Genomic DNA, 21,266 nt, shown 5'->3' on the forward strand with positions numbered 1-21,266 from the left:
TTTTTTTTTTTTTTGTCAAACTTTTTGTATTATCTATTATTATTTCCGTTTGTTTTGCCAAAAATTTTAGTCACAGTCTTTATGTTTAAATTGTCTGTTGGTGTTTTAATAATCATTTGCGAAATAATTATAAAAACATAAATTATAATTTATTGCGACTATAAGATATATTTTAGTCTATTGTATTTAATTTTTCGAGAATATTCCTAGAATTTATGTTCCTATTCCTTTTTTAATTCATTTGAAACTTTGCCACTTAAAGTAGGCATACGTTTAGGCTGTTTTAGAATTTGAAATTAATCTAACGCATTTAAATTGCCAAAAAAATCCATTAGTAAATTTAAGTTATTTTCTTGAAATTTTTCTAATTTATAGCATTTTTTTTAAACTCATTGCCTCTCTTAAGAGTTATTTCTAAAAAATCAAAAATTATTTGATTTTTTATTTTATTAAAATTTTAAACATTAAACATATTTTTAAATCATTTCTTTATATCTATTTAATCCCACGATATCCATTAAGTTTTATATTTAAAACATCTTGTTTTTTTTTTTTTTTTTGTTTTTGTTCAAATGCAACGAATAATGCGAAAATATTTCCTTGTTCACACATTTAATATTTACGATTAAGTGTTTATTTATATAAATATATAAAACATGTGTAGTTTTGGGATAAGACACTTTAACGTGGCTAAATTTATAATTTTTTTGTATTTTATATTGAAAATAAAATGCTGGTAAAAAGAACAGGTTTCAGATTAAGAGAAATCGTATAATTGGTGATGTCTTCAAGAATTGAATAATATATAGACTAGTCTATGGACTAGTCTGTAATAAGGACAATGGACTAGTCTATTGACTACTTCATAGACTTGTTTAAAGTCAAGTAATTAATGAACTATTGTCTAGACTGTCTATTGGCAAGTGTCTTTGACTTACACATTGCCAGCCTAGCCTATGGACCAGTCTAGAGTCTAGTCTATAGACTTGTCTTGTGACTACTGCATAAACTAGTCTAAAGACAAGTAGAATAAGTTATAAACTAATCTATGGACCAGTCTAGTCTATTAACTAGTGTATGGGCTAGTCAATAGTCGACTTACTGTAGTCTTAGAACTACTCTTCAGTCGTCCATTGACTATTGTATGGACTTGGCTAATCAGGTCTATAGACTAATCTAGTATAGTCTGTGGTTTGGTATATAGTCTATGGACCAGTCTATATTCTGTCAATAGACATGTCTAATCTAAGGACAAGTCTTTTGACTACTCTATGGACTAGTATATATTGGAGTCTATGGACCAGTCTATAGATTGTGAACTAGTCTATAGTCTATGATATTGGAAAGGTGCGAATCCATGGAGAAAAGGGTGTAAAAAGGAAAAATTTTCATGAAGAAAATATGTAAAATTTACCCCCCATTCTCATCAAATGCTCGAGCTGGATTCAGTTTAGTCTACAGACAATTCTATCAAAAGTGTAAGATCTTGTATATTGCCTAATCTACAGATTAGTCTAGAGTCTATTCTAGAATTTAGTTTCTGAACTAGTATATAGACTTGTCAATCAATTAGTCTAGTATTTAGTCTATGGACTAGTATATATAGACTAGTCTTTCCATAGACTACAGTCTATTCTATGAGCTAGTCTAGAGATTAGCACCAGTCGATAAACTAATATATCAGTAGACTATAGTATACTTTCTAGTCTATGGACCAGTCTACAGTCTAACCTATTGACTACTGCATAAATTAGTCTGAGGACAAGTCTACTGACTAGTCTAAGGACAATTCTGTTGATTAGCCTAAGGACAAGTCTTATGACTAATTTATAGTATAGTCTACATACGTCTCTATAGATTAGTCTATATCTACGGTCAAGTCTTTTGACTACAGTCTAGTCTACTGATAAGTCAAGGGAGTTGATTCTTGACTACTGTATGGACTAGTGTATTGGGTATTGCTTAGACTATTCTAAGGGCAAGTCTAACGACCAGTCTGCACTCTAATCTACCGACAAGTATTTTGATAATTCTATTGTTTTGTTTATTGGCTATTAACTAACTGTGTATATCTTTGCTAGTATATGTACTAATCTGTCAATTCTAATTTTGTTATATTTCTTATAAAAATGCAATTTTTTATTTAAAACCATTTCCTTTGAGACCACTTTTCTTAAATTTTTATATTCAAATATATAAAAAAAAATCTTTTTGCAAACTCTTATTTTAATGGAGAGGGAGGAGGCATATTTTGTTCCCCAATAAACACATTTCCTTCTATATACGAAAACAAATTTATGTATGTATATAAAAATTCAAAATATAATAATAAAAAAAGCGCATATGTTAACAATCATAAACAATTAAATTAAAAATTTTAATTATCTTCTTTTCAAATATTTAAGATTTAGATTTCATTGCAAAAACAAGAAAAAAACAACAAAAAAATGCGAAATATGTAAAATTAATAAAAAAATATAATATGTACTAGTTGTTGTCGTACAAGTACATAAAAAATAAATAAATTGTAAAAAAAACTAGGTGAGAACTAAATGTGCAACAGGAAATAAATAGAAAATTGTACAAAATTTTAATAGAAATGTCACACACACAGAGATACTCGGAGAGATTCTTTGACAAAAAATATGTTCAATCAAAATAACATAAATAGATTTTTATTTTATTTATGCAAATATTTAAATATTTAAAATTTTCCATTTGTCTATAAATTATTTTGTTAAAAAAACATAATTTTGTTTATTAATTTAAAATAAAATAAACTAAGGAATTAGGATTACATAGATATTGGTGACAATTAATATGACAAACACTTGTTTAGTGACTTTTTTGGTTTAATTTTTGTCATTAACCCATTAAAGACAAAATTTAAAAAAAGAAAATATTTTTCAAAAAAAAAAAAATTAGATTAGTAATTAAATTTGTAATAGAAACTATGGAAAATTTTAATATTAAGCAGCAACAACAACAACAAAATGGTTAATATAAGACCACCACCTCCTCCTACCCTTGATGAAGGTTATTTTTTAAGTGATCAATATACAAAATTTTGTAAATAAACAAAAATATACATACACACATATATACAAGAAAGTGTGTGTATGTTCCAGACTTTCTTATACATACATATATTTTCAGTCTAACTATATGTATACTTTTTCAAAATTTTCTTTTTAAATATGTATCTATTAAAAACACTCGTAAAAAAATATAAACAAAAATATTTATAATCATTAGACTTCGACTGTCAAGTATTTTTAAAAAATTTTTTAAAATTTAGAGATTATTAATAAATCTCCTGCTGATGTATTTGTCCCACTTTGGGGATCTATTACTAGCGCTATTTGTTTTTTTAAATACCATTACTTTTTGAAACAATTTAACAATTAATATCTTTTAGTACTTTAGAAGCTTTCATTCAAAGAAGATTTCCTAATAGTGATAAAAAAATTAATTAAAAAAACTTTAAAATCGTTTTATATTAAAGTACGTTTAAATTTATTAAAATTTTTAAAATTTTTTAATAACCGTTAAAAATGTGTTCAGATTTATTAACTATTTTATAAAAAAAAAGCAATAACTTTTATCAATAATTTTGACAAATTTGTTTTTTAAATTTCTTTTAAATTTAAATTTTTTTAACCCCAACGATTTATACTAAATGGATAAATAATTAACTATTTTTATCTTCTGAATTAAATGAAATAATATTTTATATGTAGTGTTTTTGATAAAAAATATATTATATATGGAATTCTTAATTTAACAACCACGCCCTTTTTAAAAGGGGCGTGATGTTTGTAACCTGTCACAAAGATAGAATTAATCCACAATTCAATGCATATAAGAGGTGCAGCAACAAAAACAGCAATCTTCTTTTTTTTTATATGAAAAATATAGAAATTTGCAAACAAATTAGATTTGAAATTTAGAGATAGCTTTTTAAGTTTATGTATGAAATGGAAAAGATGCGTTAGTTTCAACACCCCTCATATATCCTTGCGTTAAGGAGCATAAAATATTAATCATGGATTATTGACGCTATTTGAGATTTAATAAGTTTAGAATAGAGAACATAAGTTGTGGTAAACCACAAACTAATGCAGTGTAGTTTAGTCAACTAATTATCAGTGATTTTAAAGTATAGATGAAAATATTTTATAATCTGTTTCTGTTATATTTAATTAGACTTATCTCAGTTATCACATATCTCACTTCCAAATAGAAACAAATTCGTCTGATTTTGCACTCGTAATCAAACACTACTAATTTTCTTAAATATGTAGTACATCTGGTTCCCAGTGTGATCATTACCATAACTACACTTGAAGCAAGTGCCTGGAAACTATATTTCATGAGCTTCCAAGTCAGAATTAATTTAATTTCAAAATTAATAATAAATATGATCAGCAACTTCTTTTAAAAAACTACACAAAGGGAAAAGAAACATACTCGTCTGGTAGCAAATTGACACCAAAGTATTTATAATTTTTCAATAACAAACGTTGTGAAAGTACGTACGTACAAACGCAACACTCGTTGTCGAATTCTAAATTTTATACAAATCCGTTGTCTAAGTGTTAACCAACGTGGTAAGCTCAATATTAACAACAGATTGTAATCATGGAACTAATAGCAATAATATACTAATTCTATCTTTGTGGATTCTACACAAGATCATTTCCAATACATATACATAATTCTCAGTGTATATCAAATAAACTTTTTAAAATTTTTTCCTTAATATTTCTATAAAATATTGCCCAAAACATAATAAAAAATATATCTTGTCCATTTGCTGTGCACATGGACAAGATATATTTTTGTCCTGACGCTGTGCACATTCACTTATTTTAGAAGGTTTTCAGGCTGATCTTTTAAAAATTATAAATGAAGAAAATAAATTTAACTTCAAACACACAATTTTCCATTACTTATTTTGGAATTGACAAAACACAGCTTTATATGAACTTGTTGTTCTTGCTTTGTTTTATTTTTATAAACTAAGTTCAAAGACAATATTTACCATACGATGATATATGTTGAAATAAATTCTAACCTAATCTTTAAAGATTTTGGGTTTTCACAAAACTGGCGTAGAAACGGAGAGACAGACGCACATACCTCAATATTGCAAAAATTGAAAATACTTCGCACACGTGTGTAAGTAGTACTCCTTAAAGGACTACGACCGGTCCAAAACTAATCCAGATATATACATAAAACGTATTCCTTTTAACATTGTGATGTCATAGGTGAGGTACGTGGTTCTCAATCCGCAACATAGTCCCAAGTAGTTTAGGATATGGACGAAAATATGTGAAAAAATAAACATGGACTACTTAAGGTATCATGTACTCTAATAATGTTTAGAGGGAAGTAGTTTTTGAACTATTTAATTGAATCGTAAATTCCAATAATTTTTTTCGGGGGATCGACCAGGGAGCCTTTGACAGAAGTAACTTTGTTGTGCATGCGATGCCCAACAAAAATAAAATGAACTACTTCCAAAAAAACTACATTTATCACCACTTCAAAAGTAGCATGAATTTGTTTACCCTCTATGGAAGTGATGTTTATTGACTTCCAAAGAAGAGAAAAGAATCTAATTTTGTTTAAAGTAAATTCTACTTCTTTTTCGCTTCTTTAGATTTTTTTTGCTAGACTATTATTTGTGTTAAGTTTTGTGCTGTTGCCGAAGAAGACAACAGAATGCCAAGCAGTAGTGACATTGTAAGTAAGCGTTGGAAGTAAGTTGGTGTCAAGTGTATGTAATACAGGATAAAAGTAGTGGTACGCGGGCCTCCCTCATCCGAATACATCAAGAGTGCGTCGGATGTTTGAAAATGGTGTTGGGCTGAATGGTGATGGATTTTCCTTTGAATTTTCCTTCTTTACCCGTTTATGTTCAGGTTTTAATCTGTTGATATGAAAAAGAAAAGTCGTAGATTTTTGAGATAATTTCGTATGTCGGTCTTCAGATTAGATCTCTAAATACTGTTGCCGAATCAATAAAAGCTATCTCATATGTGTGGTTGTAAAGGGAAGTGATGTTTTTGCAACAGAGCTGCAATAGCAAGAAATTTGATAGCTTGAGTACTTGATCAAATGTAAATGTATATGGACCAGTACTGTTTTCAAAAATTGGCACCGACATATAAGAAGTACAAATGGGCAGATGTGAGTCTTCTAATAAGCTGACCCATTGGTTTTAAAAGTACCGGCGAGGATAACTTACTTCTCAATAAGGAGAGGGCACCCCCTCACCTTCCCTTAATTACTAAACGCGAAAAACTATCGGCTTGTACTGAACTTTTTATCGCCGTTCGATCCTTCGGGATAAATTGTATTATTTATTGGGGAAAATAACATAGACCTTAATATGACATTGTTCTGATGATAGTTTTCAAAACAAAACAGATATTTTTTTTTAAATATAAAAGGTTGTGGCTTTGCAAAACAACAATTTCTAAATAAAAATGTTTTTATTAAAAATAGCCATCATATGATAATATTTATTATAAATAATAGACATTTTGAATAATCATGGGTTAATGCATTAAAATAAATTTGAAATTTGACCAAATATTTTGAGTGGCACGTTTCATATTAAAATGTTTTTTTATTATTTTCAAAAATTTTTGTTTGTTTTGTTCTGTATGTTAAGGATACACCCACCCACTTGATTCTTTTGATATTTTGTTGCTAAAAACAAAAAAATAATAGAAAATTTTTAATAATATTGATTAAAAAATGAAAGCGTTTTTGTTTGTTTGTATGTTTTTTTTTATATTATTATTGTTCTAGAGTTTAGTGGGAGTCTGTTTTTTTTTTTTTTTTTTAATTTTTGTTTTCAAAATGATGAATTTTTAACATTTGCATTAATTTTTTTTCAAAAATTTTCTCTAAACAAGTGACATTTGGTAAAAATTAGAAAAAAAAACAAATTTGACTCAAAATTTTGTTTTTTTCTTTAATTTTCAACATGAGTACAAATTTAGAGAAATTTTGAAAATTAGCTCATTTGGTTTAGAGTGCAATAGAATTTTTTTAAATATAAAATTTTTATGTCTGTTTTATAGCTTTTTTTTTTCGAATAAATTGTTGTTGTTTGGATATTATTAATATGTTAGAAATGAAAAAAAGAATGACACACACATACAATTTTTTCCCTCTATTAGAAAAACTCTTTGCATTAGTTGAGTATTTTCGAGAATATAGTTTTGACTTTAAGACTTGAGTAAATTTGTGTTTATATGTGTTGTTTTGCTGTGTATGGTTGAAAATTGCATATGTGGAAGTGTTTGGTTTTTGTGGCCACTCAAAACTCAAGTAAATTTTGTCGACATTCAGTCAAAACTTGTCCTGTTAAAGACTTGTCGTTAGTAAAAACAAACAGTAGTAGTTTTTGTTTGCTGCTGTCGTTTGACGTGTTTGTTTTTCAAATTCAAAATTTTCCGTTACCAAAAAAAAAATTAAATAAATTTTAAAAAAATATATAGAAAAGTGTTGAAAAGAAAACTGGAACATTTGTAATTGGTAATTTCTTTTTTCTTTTACTTTTTGTGTTTTAAAAAGGTGTAAAATAATTGTCTTTTTTTATTTAATCCAAAACAAAGCAAAAACAGTGAGTGTGTTTTAGTGATTTTTCTTAAGAAAAAAAAAAACGAATTTATTGGAAATATTTTCTCTTTCTCTACTTAAATATTTCCTTAATTTATCTTCTGTTACAACGTCTTAACAGTAAATATGAAAATATTTTTTTATAAAAATAGATTTTTTTGGTTTTTTGCAATTTTTTTATATTTAACTTTAAAACTGTTCATTATATTATAAATTTAATTAAAATATTTATAAAATTTATTATAATAATGAAATAATGATGTTGTTATGTAATGTTGTTTAAGGCAAAATAATGTTAATGTTTAAAAGTAAAATTTTTAAAATATTTAGGTCTAGAATAGATATAGCACTACTAATAAAAATAGATCTGATCTTTCTTAACAATAACGTTAAAACTACTTCCGTTGATATTATTTTGAAGCTATGAATAAGGAATTGCTTCTATGTTATATTCTTTGCTTGCATTTTTCGGAGAAATTTAATTTTTTTAAATGAATATCGAATGAATGTTTTTAAAATTTATACAAAATTTGAATTCGTACGAAATGTTAAAGCTTACTTCAGATGATTTTAAAAAATATGCGTTTATAGCTAGTATCAATATCGTAAGAGTTTTTTAACACTTTTCATAGCATTTAGCGTCATTCCCAATAATTTTAAATGAAGTACGTATTTGAACAATTTTCCAACAACAACTAAAGACCTCCTCAATTAATAGCACTCACATAACATTAGAAATTTTCTTAAATGAAATAAGACATTAAAGAAATATAAAAATGTAGACATAAAACTTCTAACTCGTAGAGGCTGCCTGTCACTAGGTGATAATTACTTTTTAAATGGACTTAGAAACGAAAGGCAAATAAAAAAGATAGATAGATAGATAGATAGTAGATAGATAGTAGATAGATAGTAGATAGATAGTAGATAGATAGATAGATAGATAGATAGATAGATAGATAGATAGATAGATAGATAGATAGATAGATAGATAGATAGATAGATAGATAGATAGATAGATAGATATATAGATAGATATATAGATAGATAGATAGATAGATAGATAGATAGATAGATAGATAGATAGATATATAAATAGATAAATAGATAGATAAAAAAATATATAGATAGATAAATAAACAGGTAGATAGATAGATAGATAGATAGATAGATAGATAGATAGATAGATAGATAGATAGATAGATAGATAGATAGATAGATAGATAAATAGATGGTTCCTACGGTCCAATTACAAACACTTTGCTCAAGTACACAAGCTAATAGTCTCTGTTGATTCGGTTACAGCATCTAGACACGTAATCAGTGATCGAAATACGAACCAATCAGATAAACCAAAATCATGTTCTAATTCACAAAAACACACTGTTGTAAATCAGAGCAGAGCCAAGACCCTGCACCGACGCATTTAGAATATACGTGTTGGACTAGATCGATATACCACTAATTCATTATGTTGTATTTAGTGGCAACAGCACAGAACATATGCCTACATATAGATTTCATTGTGTAGTTAACTGTTATCAAACAATATATTCCCGCCAGTTTAGGTTTGAATCACAATCACCAAGTAAACCCCAAAAAACCGTGTAATGCAAAGTCCATTTGCCCTGCTAGCTATCGGTTCCTTGGTGCAAGATTATATAGATCTCTGGTTTGAAGGGGCGAGAATACAATTGAAACCACTAGTTTATAATATATTCCAAATATATTTGAAAATATAATTGAAATATTGGATTTTTTTAAAGAAAGTTAAGAGAGTATAATCGAAATAGTTGTTTATTAAGAAAATACTTTTATATAGGGTGTATCAAAATCAGCCTAGCCAAATTTAATAGTGCTAAATAAATGAAAATTATAGCCGGATATAAAAAAGTGTAAAGAAATTTGTTTAACACAAGTTTTTATTACTGCTACTACGGCAACAACCCAAATCTTTCAATAAATAATATTATGGATAATTAAAATTATACAAAATATTTACAATTGATTAAAAAATATAAAAAAATCTACTTAAAACAATTGCAGAACTTTTTGGGGAAAAACCAAATTGTTAAAAAAAAATCACGAACAAAATATAAAAATTTGAGCTCATAAAGTTCTTTTGCAAAAAGAAAATTTTTTCACTTCAAGTAAATTATTTTTTCACACATTGCTCTATATATACATATATTTTTGACTTGATAATTCTTTTAAACACATACACATACATATGTATGTATTTAACAAAAAATTTTTTTGGAAAAATCCATCAACGCTGGAAACTAATATAAAACAGATTTTTATTTTCAAGTGGCAAAAGAAAAAATCCTTTAATAATCACGCACAAGTGGTTTAAGTGAAAGTGCAAAAATATAAAACGTTGAATTTTTATTATTATTAATATTTTATTGAAAATTCATGTGTTATTAATAATTTTTTTATTTATTTTTTCAAGGCTGTCGAAAGTACTGGAGAATTTGCCGAATACATTGAAGAGCATACAAAAGTTATTAAAACAACAACCACACAGGTACAGATTGTTTTGCAAAATTTTTAAATTTTTAAAGTTCCTAAAATTATTTTAAGTAGTTAATTACTGTTAGTAAAAACAAAATGTTATTATAGTTAACGCGTGGGTAGTGTGAAAAGTACTTAAATACATGTGTAGTTTAGTCGTTAATAAAAATTGTTGTTTTACAAGGAATTTATTATAAAGTTTTCTTAAAAACCGTTGACTTTATATTGTAATAAAAAATTTAGTAACAATAGAAATTTGTTTAAAGTAAATATTTTATTGTAAACAAAATTAATAAATTGTTTTTTTTTTTTTTTTTTGTTGGTGTTAAGTTTAATTTTAAAAAAGTTTTGGGGAGTATAATGATGCTGTCATTCAATTTGTAGAACATTGAAATATTGTTTAAAGCCCCTAAAAGTGTATACATATTATGGGCCTTTACTAAATTTTAAAATGATCTAGTTATATCCGTCTGTCAGTCTGTGTATTGAATGTACGATAGGATAAGGTTTGCTTGGTGTAGAAAATAGGCAATGTCGGTCCATGTTTTTACATGTAGCCCCCATACAAATGACCTCTTGGATAACAGTCATCACTGTTTTAATGATGCCAGTATAACGATCGAATTAAAATCTTTTTTTTCAAAATAAGGATCAGTCCACAATTGACCCTACCTGCCATATAAGGCCGCAATACGTAAATTACTGAAATCGCTTTACGAGTACAGGATTTATAGGAACTAAAAAATTAATATTTTCAATTTGGAAGAGATCGTTTCCGAATAGTTTTAAAGCCTGAGTAAAGACCGAATATTGCTCAAATATTCATACAAATATCATTTACAACAACATCAATTCACTAACCTTCATAATAGGGAACAATATCGGTATATAGTTGTAATGTATAAAGACTCTTAAAACTATAACGGATAACTTTTTCTAAAGATGCTGTCCATGAACTAGTTTTGTGTCAGTTTTTCTCCGCTTAAAAATGATCTCTCTGTCTTTCTCTCACTCTCTTTAAATGAAAATTAGAGTTTCATATAAACTGCAATTTTTTCTCTAATATTAGAGAATGGGAGGGATATATCTTAGAGATTTAAGAAGTTCGTACTTGTAAGGAACTAGCTAAATAACTACTAAATATAACTAATAAATAACTAGCTAAATAACTACCTTTAACTTTCACTTGTTGTGTTCCCTAGTCTAGTTCAGTTTATGATCACTTATAGATTCCTCATTCGATATCTCTAAAAACTCTATATAAATTATAAAACATCTTAATTAGTTGATAATTTTGTTTGTTTTGGGTTAATACGATCTGTTTTGCGATCGTTTCAAAGTATTCTTTATACAGTGTGAGTATTCGAATTTTGGTAAAATAAGAAAAAAAGAAACAATTAAATCTATCGAATAATTTACAAGTTACTTGAACCGACAACAATTGATCACAAAAATAAATGGAAAAAATCAGGTGATCATATTCGATCGATATTGACTGATTGTGATCTTCATTACCATCAAATAATTTACTTGTTTCTATAACTGATGTGTCCAGTTATAGAAACAAGGTAAACAACATCACGGTAATAAAACAAGATAATTAGATAGTTAAAACCTATAGTTGGAACTAACTGTAATGAATGGACTCTTGTATAAAAGAAAAGATTATGGCAAATATTTCACACAATTCAGAATCATGATTTTTCCCCCAACCTATATTCGGAATTTTATGGAAACGGATGAATGAATCAACTGAATATTAAGCTACATGATATAAATATAAAGGTATTCCGGTAAAATTGTCTTGAAATATCATGAAAATGTGTTTAAGTGAATGTCTTTATATCGTTTCATATACAAAAATATACAAACAAAAACTATAGCATGATCCGATTGAAAAAAAGATAACAACAAAAAACACTGTTATTCATAAATCAACAACAATTATGTATATAATCTACAAATAATGTGTTTTAAACTAAAATAAACTTCAATAGCATTAACTTATCACACCACCCTCGTTACATTTGTCTGTAAAATTAAGCTTATTTAATATTAACTAAATATTAAAAAAAATAATTAACAATATTTTTCTTTTAAATGTTTTTTTTAGACTTCTGGACATTTAGTCAACGGCAAAGATACCACTTATCGTACTGTAGCTTTTGAAAAATTCCCTGTACCCACCACTGGAGGAATCGTTGTTGGTAAGTCGCTTTATAATTTAAAAATAATAATTTACAAATATGCAGTTAAATACGCATTAAATACAGCGAGAAAAAAAAGGAATAATAACAATTAAAATCAATGTTTATGAAGCAAATAATTTATGTCATAAAATATTTCAAAATCATACACACATACATATGTTTATATGTTTATATATATTTGTAATTATAGTATTGTTGTAAAACGACAATGACTTGTTGACTTGTTGCACAGTGTTCTATAATTATCTTACTCATTATCAAGATATAGCCATCCATCCATCCATCTGTCAGTCAGTGAATCGTCGTCGGTCACTTTTGCCGTGAGGCGTATAATATCAGATGATGAGGCGTTGTCACAAACACGAGCAGAATGTTTTTTTAAATAGATCTCGTCAGATGACAGATGGCTATATTAATTTTTCTTAATTTTTTTACGGGAAAAAATTAACAAAAAAAATTTGTTTGTCGAATTTTTATTTTGCTTCGAACACAAAAAGTTAATTATTTTTAATTTTAAATATGTTTTAAGTTCATTGGATTTGTTAAAAATATTTTCAAAAACGTTATTTTTGGTTTTATATTTTTAAATATATATAAAATATCGGGCAATGGATAAATAACTTACGATAAAATTATTTCGTTTATCAAAATAAATATCAGCTTTTTTTGCTCGAAATTAATTTAAAAAACAAATTATATATAATTAAATATATAGGGTCTGTCATAGAATTCCATTACGATCGAATGTGTAATAATTTTTTTTTATAGATATTTCTTCTTAAAATACTTAAACGACAATTTTTTTCGAAATGAAATCGGAATCGAGACTTCAATATCTTTTCCTTCTTCCTTCTCCCTGTCTTTACAACTACGACATTGATTGTTGAAGGGGAGCCCAAGCCGACTGTTATTACTATTATCAATCTCGGTGTATCTCATCTACCTCGTTTTATAAAGAGTCTTGTGCGTTTCTCATTAAAGGAGGATCACAATATATTGGCTCCTTTACATGTGTCTAGGTTATTCCACATATTTTCTGCTACTGAACGTCGTTGGAAGTATCAAGAGCAGATCTCGTTCGGTCAAGCCTATTCTTCCTGTTTATTATCATAATATGCACAGGGGCCCAAATAAAGGCCCCTTTTTTGCATTGTCTAACTAAAATTTTCTAAAGGGGTCTATGTGTGGGAGCTAGGGTCAAATGAGGACAGGTCTTTATGAAATTTACAAGGTCATTACTACTATGACTATTAGATACTGAACGTCGTTGGAAGTATCAAGAGCAGATCATAATTGTGAGCTCAGTAGCCCTTTTCTTTTCTATTGTATGGGAGCTTGGTGATATAATGGACCGATTTTAACCATTTTCAATAGGCTTCGTCCTTGGGTCAAAAAAGCGTGTATGCCAAATTTCATCCAATTATTTTGAAAATTGCTATCTGGACGGACATAGCTAAATCGACTCAGATTTAAGCCGATTGGTATACTTTATGGTGGGTATAGGACATATATTTCTGTATGTTACAAACATCAGAACAAACCCAATATACCCATGTGGTGTAGGGCTCTCATTTGACCTTAGCCTCCATATAAAACTTTCTTAAGAAAATGCCTTAGACATCTAAATTGAACTTATCACTAGTATCATAATGAAATTCAGCATTTCAATAAAAATAAAATTATCCACAAAGTTTAATGAGGATCGGCCCATATAAGAACGTAACTCCCATCAATAAATTGTTTTAATACATCAGAATTAAAGAAACATTTAAACTAAAGGTAGACCATGCCCTTCAATACTTGTTTTCCTTTTAAGAAAAACCCTATAACAGTCTTTTTTAGCCTTTCAGGATCATTGGCAGTTAATTCTGAACTAAATAATTTTATAGTTTTTTTTTTTCGAAATTCTCCTCAACCTGAAAGGACATTAAAAAATCTTTAGTTCCCCAGAAATACTTAACCAAGTTAATTCACTTTTCAGCCATTTTATTTTGAATTTCTTAAGATTTACAAAGTCAGGTGGTGATCAATTCACATTAAAATTTTCCTTAGTATTTATGTGATTTTCTTAAAATCAAATTGATGTTCTTGTTTTATTGAAACAGTTTTAAATTTAGTTAAATTGCAGCTGTTGTGATATTTTAATAAAAAAAAAACAAATTTCATATTGATAGGCGATTTAAGTGAAAATAATCAACAAATCGAAAAAAAAAAACAAAAAATGCATACAAATTGTATTGATCTCATTTTCATAACTCAAAAGAACATGTCACTAAGCGGTAGACATACAAATTAAACACCATTTCCAATGGAATTTAAAAGGAAAAAATCCCATTAAAAGTAATGTATTTTATTAAAATGTATATGAAAAATGTATATGAAAAGTTTTCATGAATATTCCAGGAGTATACTTTTCAATTCTTTTGTTTGTTAAGTTGAACACAAAAGTGTGGCCTAACTTTAGGCTTCGGAATATAGACTAAACTGTAAAAATTTAGGAAGTAGGATTTGTTGTGACGTTTTTAATTTTGTTAAAGTTCTTTAAACTTACATGTAGACTTTAGAATCAAATACCATTTCCAAATTACATTTTGTATATGTAAAATTTTCAGAAATATTCCAGGAGTTTTTGTATTTTCGTTGAGATGAACACAAAGCTATAGCCTAACTTTAGGCGTCAAAATATAAACTAAACTGTAACACTTCAGGATCAGAATTTCTTATAACGTCTATGTTTCCGTTACAGTTCTTTAAACCAAGCTGTAGACTTAAGAATCAAACACCAATTCTAATTGAATATAAAAGGTTAATTTCGTATGATTAAGGACATAAAGACAAATGGCATAAGTGGTAATTTCTTTTAAAATACATTGTATATGAAAATTATTCAGGAATATTCCAGGAGTCAATTAGATGTACGCTCGTTAAGTTTAACACAAAAGTGTAGCCTAACTTTAGGAGTCGAAATATAGACTAAACTGTAACATTTTATAATCCTGTGAAAGTTGTTTTAATAGAGCAAAAGTTTGTGGAATATATCTGGAAAATGGTGTTTAAAAGCAATATGAATCTAATTTGTTCTAGAGCATTTAAAAAAATATATACTTTTAACCAAATTTCAAAAAATGTCTATTTGGTTAAACAGCAACAAAAACAAACATGTTAATTAAATTTATGATTTATGATATTTTTGCAAAAAAAAAAAAAAAAAACACACTGACCAACACAAATAGAATAAAATTCTCACACACTCTTCAAATTTTTCTTTTCCAACAAATGCGTTACAAAATTACCAAATATTATATGTCGGCGAAAAAAAGCCACTGTAACCGATTTTTTTTCTCTAAATTGGCAAAAAAATAAATTGGAAAATAACTGACTCGTACAAAACAAACAACACATGAACAAAAAAATTCCCAACAAACCAAAACTAATCATGGCAATTTTCACAAAGAAATCAATAATTTTATTTAAATTGAAAATAATAAAAATATAAATACAATTTAAATTTATAGAAAAAAATGAAAAAAATTAAAAAAAAAACAAACTTTGTAGACATCAGCATATATATTTTAAAGGAAAATAGTCGTCGTTCGCTCAGCGCCTAATTTCTTTTGATGATGTTTTACTTTAAATGATGTGTCGTTCCTAGATGGATTTTTTCGCTAAAAACATTTGTTGCATTGATTTTTCATTTTAGCATGACATTTTCACCAAAAAATATAAACCAAACGGCAAAAAAAAACTTTAAAGATTTTCAATATCTGGCGAAGAAAATTTTATTTTTGGCCACTCATTACATACAGTACCCTGGAAATTTGTGAGTGTGTGTGCGATTTTGCCTCAAATATGAATAAAATTTTAATTTGACAAAGTATAAATAAGAAATGCAAATAGTAGTGATTTACTCATCTACAAATAGCGATCTAAATTTAATGATGCATTTTATTCATATATTTTTTAAAAAAATCCCTATCAAAATTCATGCGAAAGTATGCAAAATTTTGTTATATACATCAGAACCATAATTTTCAATTTTAAAATATATATTCACTTTTTTCTTTTCAATAAATAATCGTTCATTGCAACATTTTAAATAGTTTTTCAAATATTTTTCTATATTATTTGTACACACATGTATTTGGACAAATATTTTATGATTTGAACACTTTTTTTCCTTTTGATTCAATACTTACATTTTGTAAATTATTTGTTATTTTTTTCACTTTGTTCTTGTATTTCACATTTTTGATTTAAATTCATTTTTAACATTTTGATTGATTTGCGCCAATTGCATGTAGTAGTTGTGTTAAATCTAAAATTAATTTAGGTTTTTTTCGAGAAATATATTTTCAATATAAAATTATTTTTAAATTATATAGAGGTTTTTTGTACTAGATTCAATTTGTTGTTGTAAAATTTTCTTGAAATTTTTGATATTTTGAAGGAAATTTGTGTAAAACTTAAAAAATTAAGATTAAACTTTAATTATTTAAACAAAGCCACAGATGATTATAGTCCCTAGATCAGTTTTTAGAGAATTCCATAGACCTATCAATATATTAATCGACTAGTGTAGGCACATAATTATCCATAGATTAGTTCATAGACCCTTGCATAGCTCAGTTCTTAGACTAGTCTATTTCAGGGACTCATATATTGCATAGACTAGTTCATAGAGTTGAAACCATTCTACCGACAATTCTGTAGACCAATCTATAGATTCTACTAAACTAACCTGGCCCACATACTTTAGAAAGAAGTTAAAACACCAATCCATAGACTAGTCAGAGGACTAGTCTATGGACTAGTCAGTAGATTAGTCTATGGATTGGTGTTTTAACTTATTTCTAAATTAGTAGATTAGTCTATAAACTAGTCAGTACATTAGTCCATGTACTAGTAGGCAAACTAAATCATGTACTACTTAGTAGACTAGTCCATGTACTAGTCAGTTGACTAGTCTCTGTGCTAGTCAGTTGACTAGTCTCCGTACTATTCAGTCGACTAATCCATGTACTAGTCAGTAGACTAATCAATGCACTACTTCACTTAATTATCCTTAGTTTATAAACTCTTCAATTGACCAATTCATATAATAGATCAGTCTATAATCTAGTCGATAAAATTGCCCATAAACTAGTTAGTAGACTAGTCCGTAGTCTAGAGCATAGAATAGTCCTTAGATTAGTCCAATGACTACTCCATAAACAAGTCCATAGACTTGTCAGTAGACTAGTTCCTAGACTAGTCCACAGACTTGTCACTCCTCAGTTGACTTATTCTAAGACTAGTCAATAGATTAGTTCAAAAACTAGTCAGTAAATTAGTTAGTACATGTCCATAGACTAGTCAGTAGACTAGTTTATAGTCTAAATAATTAGAAAAATTAAACAGTTGAAACCAGTTTGTACTTATCCATAGCTCAGAGACTTATCAACAGATAAGTCCTATATGGAATTGTGTCAATAAACTAGTCCATAGACTACTTCATACACTTGTCAGTAGACTAGTACCTAGACTAGTCCACAGACTTGTTACTCGATTAGTCCATAGAATAGTCAGTAGACTTATTGTAAGATAAGTCCATATACATGTCAATAAACTAGTCCATAGACTAATCCATAGTCAAGTAGACTAGTCTATATGCTAGACAAGACTAGTAAACATATTGTTTATGAACATGCCCCCAGACCATACCACCGACTAATTCATAGACTAGTCTATGAACTAATCCACTAGAGCAAAGTAGTCGACATACTTATCGAAGAGCTAGCCAATAGACCTGTTCATTGAACATAAAAATAAACTAGTCAATAGACAAGTTCATAGACCAGTCGTTAGACTAGTCCATTAGCTAACCCATGAAATGTTTTGGTTAAAGTTTCTAAAGATTCAGCAACCCAACTCCTGAAAGTAGGCAGCTCATTTAATTATTAATAAAAAGTAAATATGGGCGAAAATTTAATCAAACATTAATATTACTTCACATAACTACTGATTTTAAGTCAATAAGAAAATATATTTAAAACTCTTTTTGAAATGAAAAGAATTATAAAAATGAAATACCATATTGACTCATAAATAACTTGGAGCACTAATTATCAAAAACCCTACAAGTTACAAACATTCCCTGTAAATCAAATTCATATTCTTATTTTTTTTAACTTGTTATAGTTTAATCAAATGTAAACATATTTTACAATAATATCTCAATCAATTTTAATCATCTTCAGTGATGAAGAAGAAAAAAGTTTGCTTCACAATTCAAAACAACCATTTTTCAAAGTTCTAAAAATAATTTCGTAATATTAAAATGAAAATAATAAATTTTAATGAAAATAAATTCGTTCACCTGCACACAAACACACACACACACACTCACACACAAACAATTGTGCTCTAATAATTTTTACATTTCCTTCTAATGATCGATAAACGATTGACGATCAATATGTTATTTGCACCTTGTTCTTTTCATTCAAGTTTTTTTTTTTTTTTTGTTTGCTCAAAAAAAGTTTATTTTTTTTTTATTCAAAACAAATAATTTTCAAATTACTAAAACATCAGAAATATATGTTAAATATAAGAAAATGAAAATTAAGAAAAAAATGCTTTTTTGAAAAAAAAGAGAAAACCATTAATTTATGTTGTATTACAACCACTACATGGACAAATTTTGGGCTGATGAACTCAAGAGATTTTTCAATATTTCAATGCTGACTGCAGCAATTTTAAGCAAAACAATTTAATAAAAATAAAAAAATATTAAGCAAAAACAAACGGCGACAAAAGAAATGCAGATGCAGAGAAATAATTTATGAAAAAAATGAGAAATTTCCAATTTAAAGCTTTTTTTCCTAATTTATTTTGCATTATAAAACACGCACACCAACATTATTATTATAATTTTTATGGCCAAACATTTAATGGTGATTTTTCAAAATTTTAACAAATACACCTAAACGCACAAAGAAGAGTCCGAAATTGTATGAGTAATAAAATGGTTGCTTGGAATAAAGAATTCAAGGCATTTGTATGAGTGTAAGTCTGCTGCAGAAGCAGCAGCAGCAGCAGAAAAAAAATACCAAAATTGATTTACTCTAACAACTGCTATACTGCTCCTCACACACTAAGAGGACTGAAAATCTTTGTCGATCGATCAATAGATAGACAGACCTTAATTTCAATTTGGAATTACGAAAGCTCAATTGAAAACGGAACGTTAAAACGCTTAGACATATTAACGGTCTATTTTAGAATATTTTATCTAATAACAACTAAAAGCCATCACAAGAAAATCAATTAAAAATCCTCTAAAATTTAAAAACGAACAGGATTTTTAAGGATATTTCTCTTTATACTATTAACCAATAAAATAATTACAAAATTTACTTAAAGTGTTAAAAGTACTCAAAGCAAAGAAATACAATTTTTTTAAACAAAAAAAATTAAGCAAAAGTTTACTATTACGTAAAAAATATCAATTAAGTGCAAAAACAAATTTCCTATAATTTTTTTTTTTATAAAAATAAATAAAAAACACAAAATAAAAGCAAATCTAAACAAATAGAAATTTAGTGTGAGTTTTCTCTAAAAAAAAGTCAAATCCTTTAAAAAAAGTATATAAAAAATAAATATTTCTTTAAAATTAATTACTTTAAAATATTTATTTTTTATATATTTTTTTATTTCTTAAAAAAATTTGTCTATATAAAATTTTCATAATAAAAAAATAATTTTTAAACTAAAATTTTAAGTGTCTTTATTTTAAATTTGCTATAACTTTTATATGTGTGTTGGTGTTTATGTTTAATAATATTTATTGATACAACAAAAAACAACAAAAAAAAATATAAAAACAAAAAAAAAATTCATTATGAATTTTGGTTGGTATGCGGATAAACCTGAAGCTCCCGCAGCTACTTGGGAGGAGATATCCTATTTTTATCGTCCCAACTATTATAAAGTAACTGTTTCGGAACGTGATCACGTCGAAAAGACACAAATATATTATAACGAAGCTCTAATACCGGAGAATGAAGGTCTAACTCATTGTGATTTTTTACCTTTGAATTTTAAATCAGCATTTTATATTATAACGCATCAAGGTAATTTTGGTTTTTTTTTTCTTTGGATTTCAATTCCATGGGAAAAGAAGTATTTAGAATTTGGTTAAGAATTTGTAAATTTATGTTAATAAGAAAGTAGTTTGGAAGTAACTTTATTAAATAAAAATTTAAAATCCTTAGAATCTTATAGTCCTTTACTAATTAAACTAAACTAAGCTGTTTGTTAAACTTTTGCGAATTATTAATACTTCCTCCTATTTTCTAGAAAGTTAATTTACGTTTTATAACTCTTTTCGTGACTTTCAGTTTTAGTTCTATTGATTCTTTTTCGGGTTGCTAATCGCCCAAATTTTTAGATTTTAACTTCTGCTCTAACTAATATCCTTCCTGCTCATTATCGTTTCTTATGTGTAACTAGAGTCAGTTACTTTTTGCACTGGACAACTAAAAACTGATCCATTAAAACACTGAATATTCAAAATATTATTAGGAGAAGACACTCAAGATCGTTATACGATCGCCAGGACCGTAAGGTGGGTGAAATGTAACTATTCATCAGCAAAAAATTTATCTATGGTCTGTTCCTTCACGCACTGGACGGCTAGAAACCGATTCATTGAAACACGCTTTTATCGTCATATACGAAATATTATTCGGAGAAGAAACACAAGATCGTTAAACGATCGCCAGGACTGTAAAACTGGGCAGTGAAGGTCACTTCCTTCTTGCACTGGACGACTAAAAACTAATCCATTAAAACACGCATTTATCGTTATGTAATAATTCTTAAGATTGGTTTACGATCTTTCTAAGAGAAAGTATGATC

At 27.4% G+C, this 21,266-nt stretch overlaps 1 protein-coding gene across 5 annotated transcripts in view; it reads left to right on the plus strand.

Annotated features, from left to right (window-relative positions):
* LOC111680403 (filamin-A) overlaps positions 1–21,266 on the plus strand; it is a 42,121-nt gene that overhangs the window by 13,275 nt on the left and 7,580 nt on the right. For 3 of the 5 annotated variants that reach the window (XM_046950293.1, XM_046950294.1, XM_046950295.1), the window contains 2 exons: positions 10,097–10,171; positions 12,272–12,365. In XM_046950293.1, coding sequence (XP_046806249.1) covers positions 10,097–10,171; positions 12,272–12,365 — 169 coding nt within the window. Of the gene's footprint in view, positions 1–7,388; positions 7,558–10,096; positions 10,172–12,271; positions 12,366–20,232; positions 20,480–21,266 lie in introns of those variants that run through there. The other 2 variants (XM_046950296.1, XM_023442041.2) reach the window with 2 other exon arrangements.

This window comes from Lucilia cuprina, chromosome 4, assembly GCF_022045245.1.
Source record: "Lucilia cuprina isolate Lc7/37 chromosome 4, ASM2204524v1, whole genome shotgun sequence".
In the NCBI taxonomy this organism is placed as follows: Eukaryota; Metazoa; Arthropoda; class Insecta; order Diptera; family Calliphoridae; genus Lucilia; species Lucilia cuprina.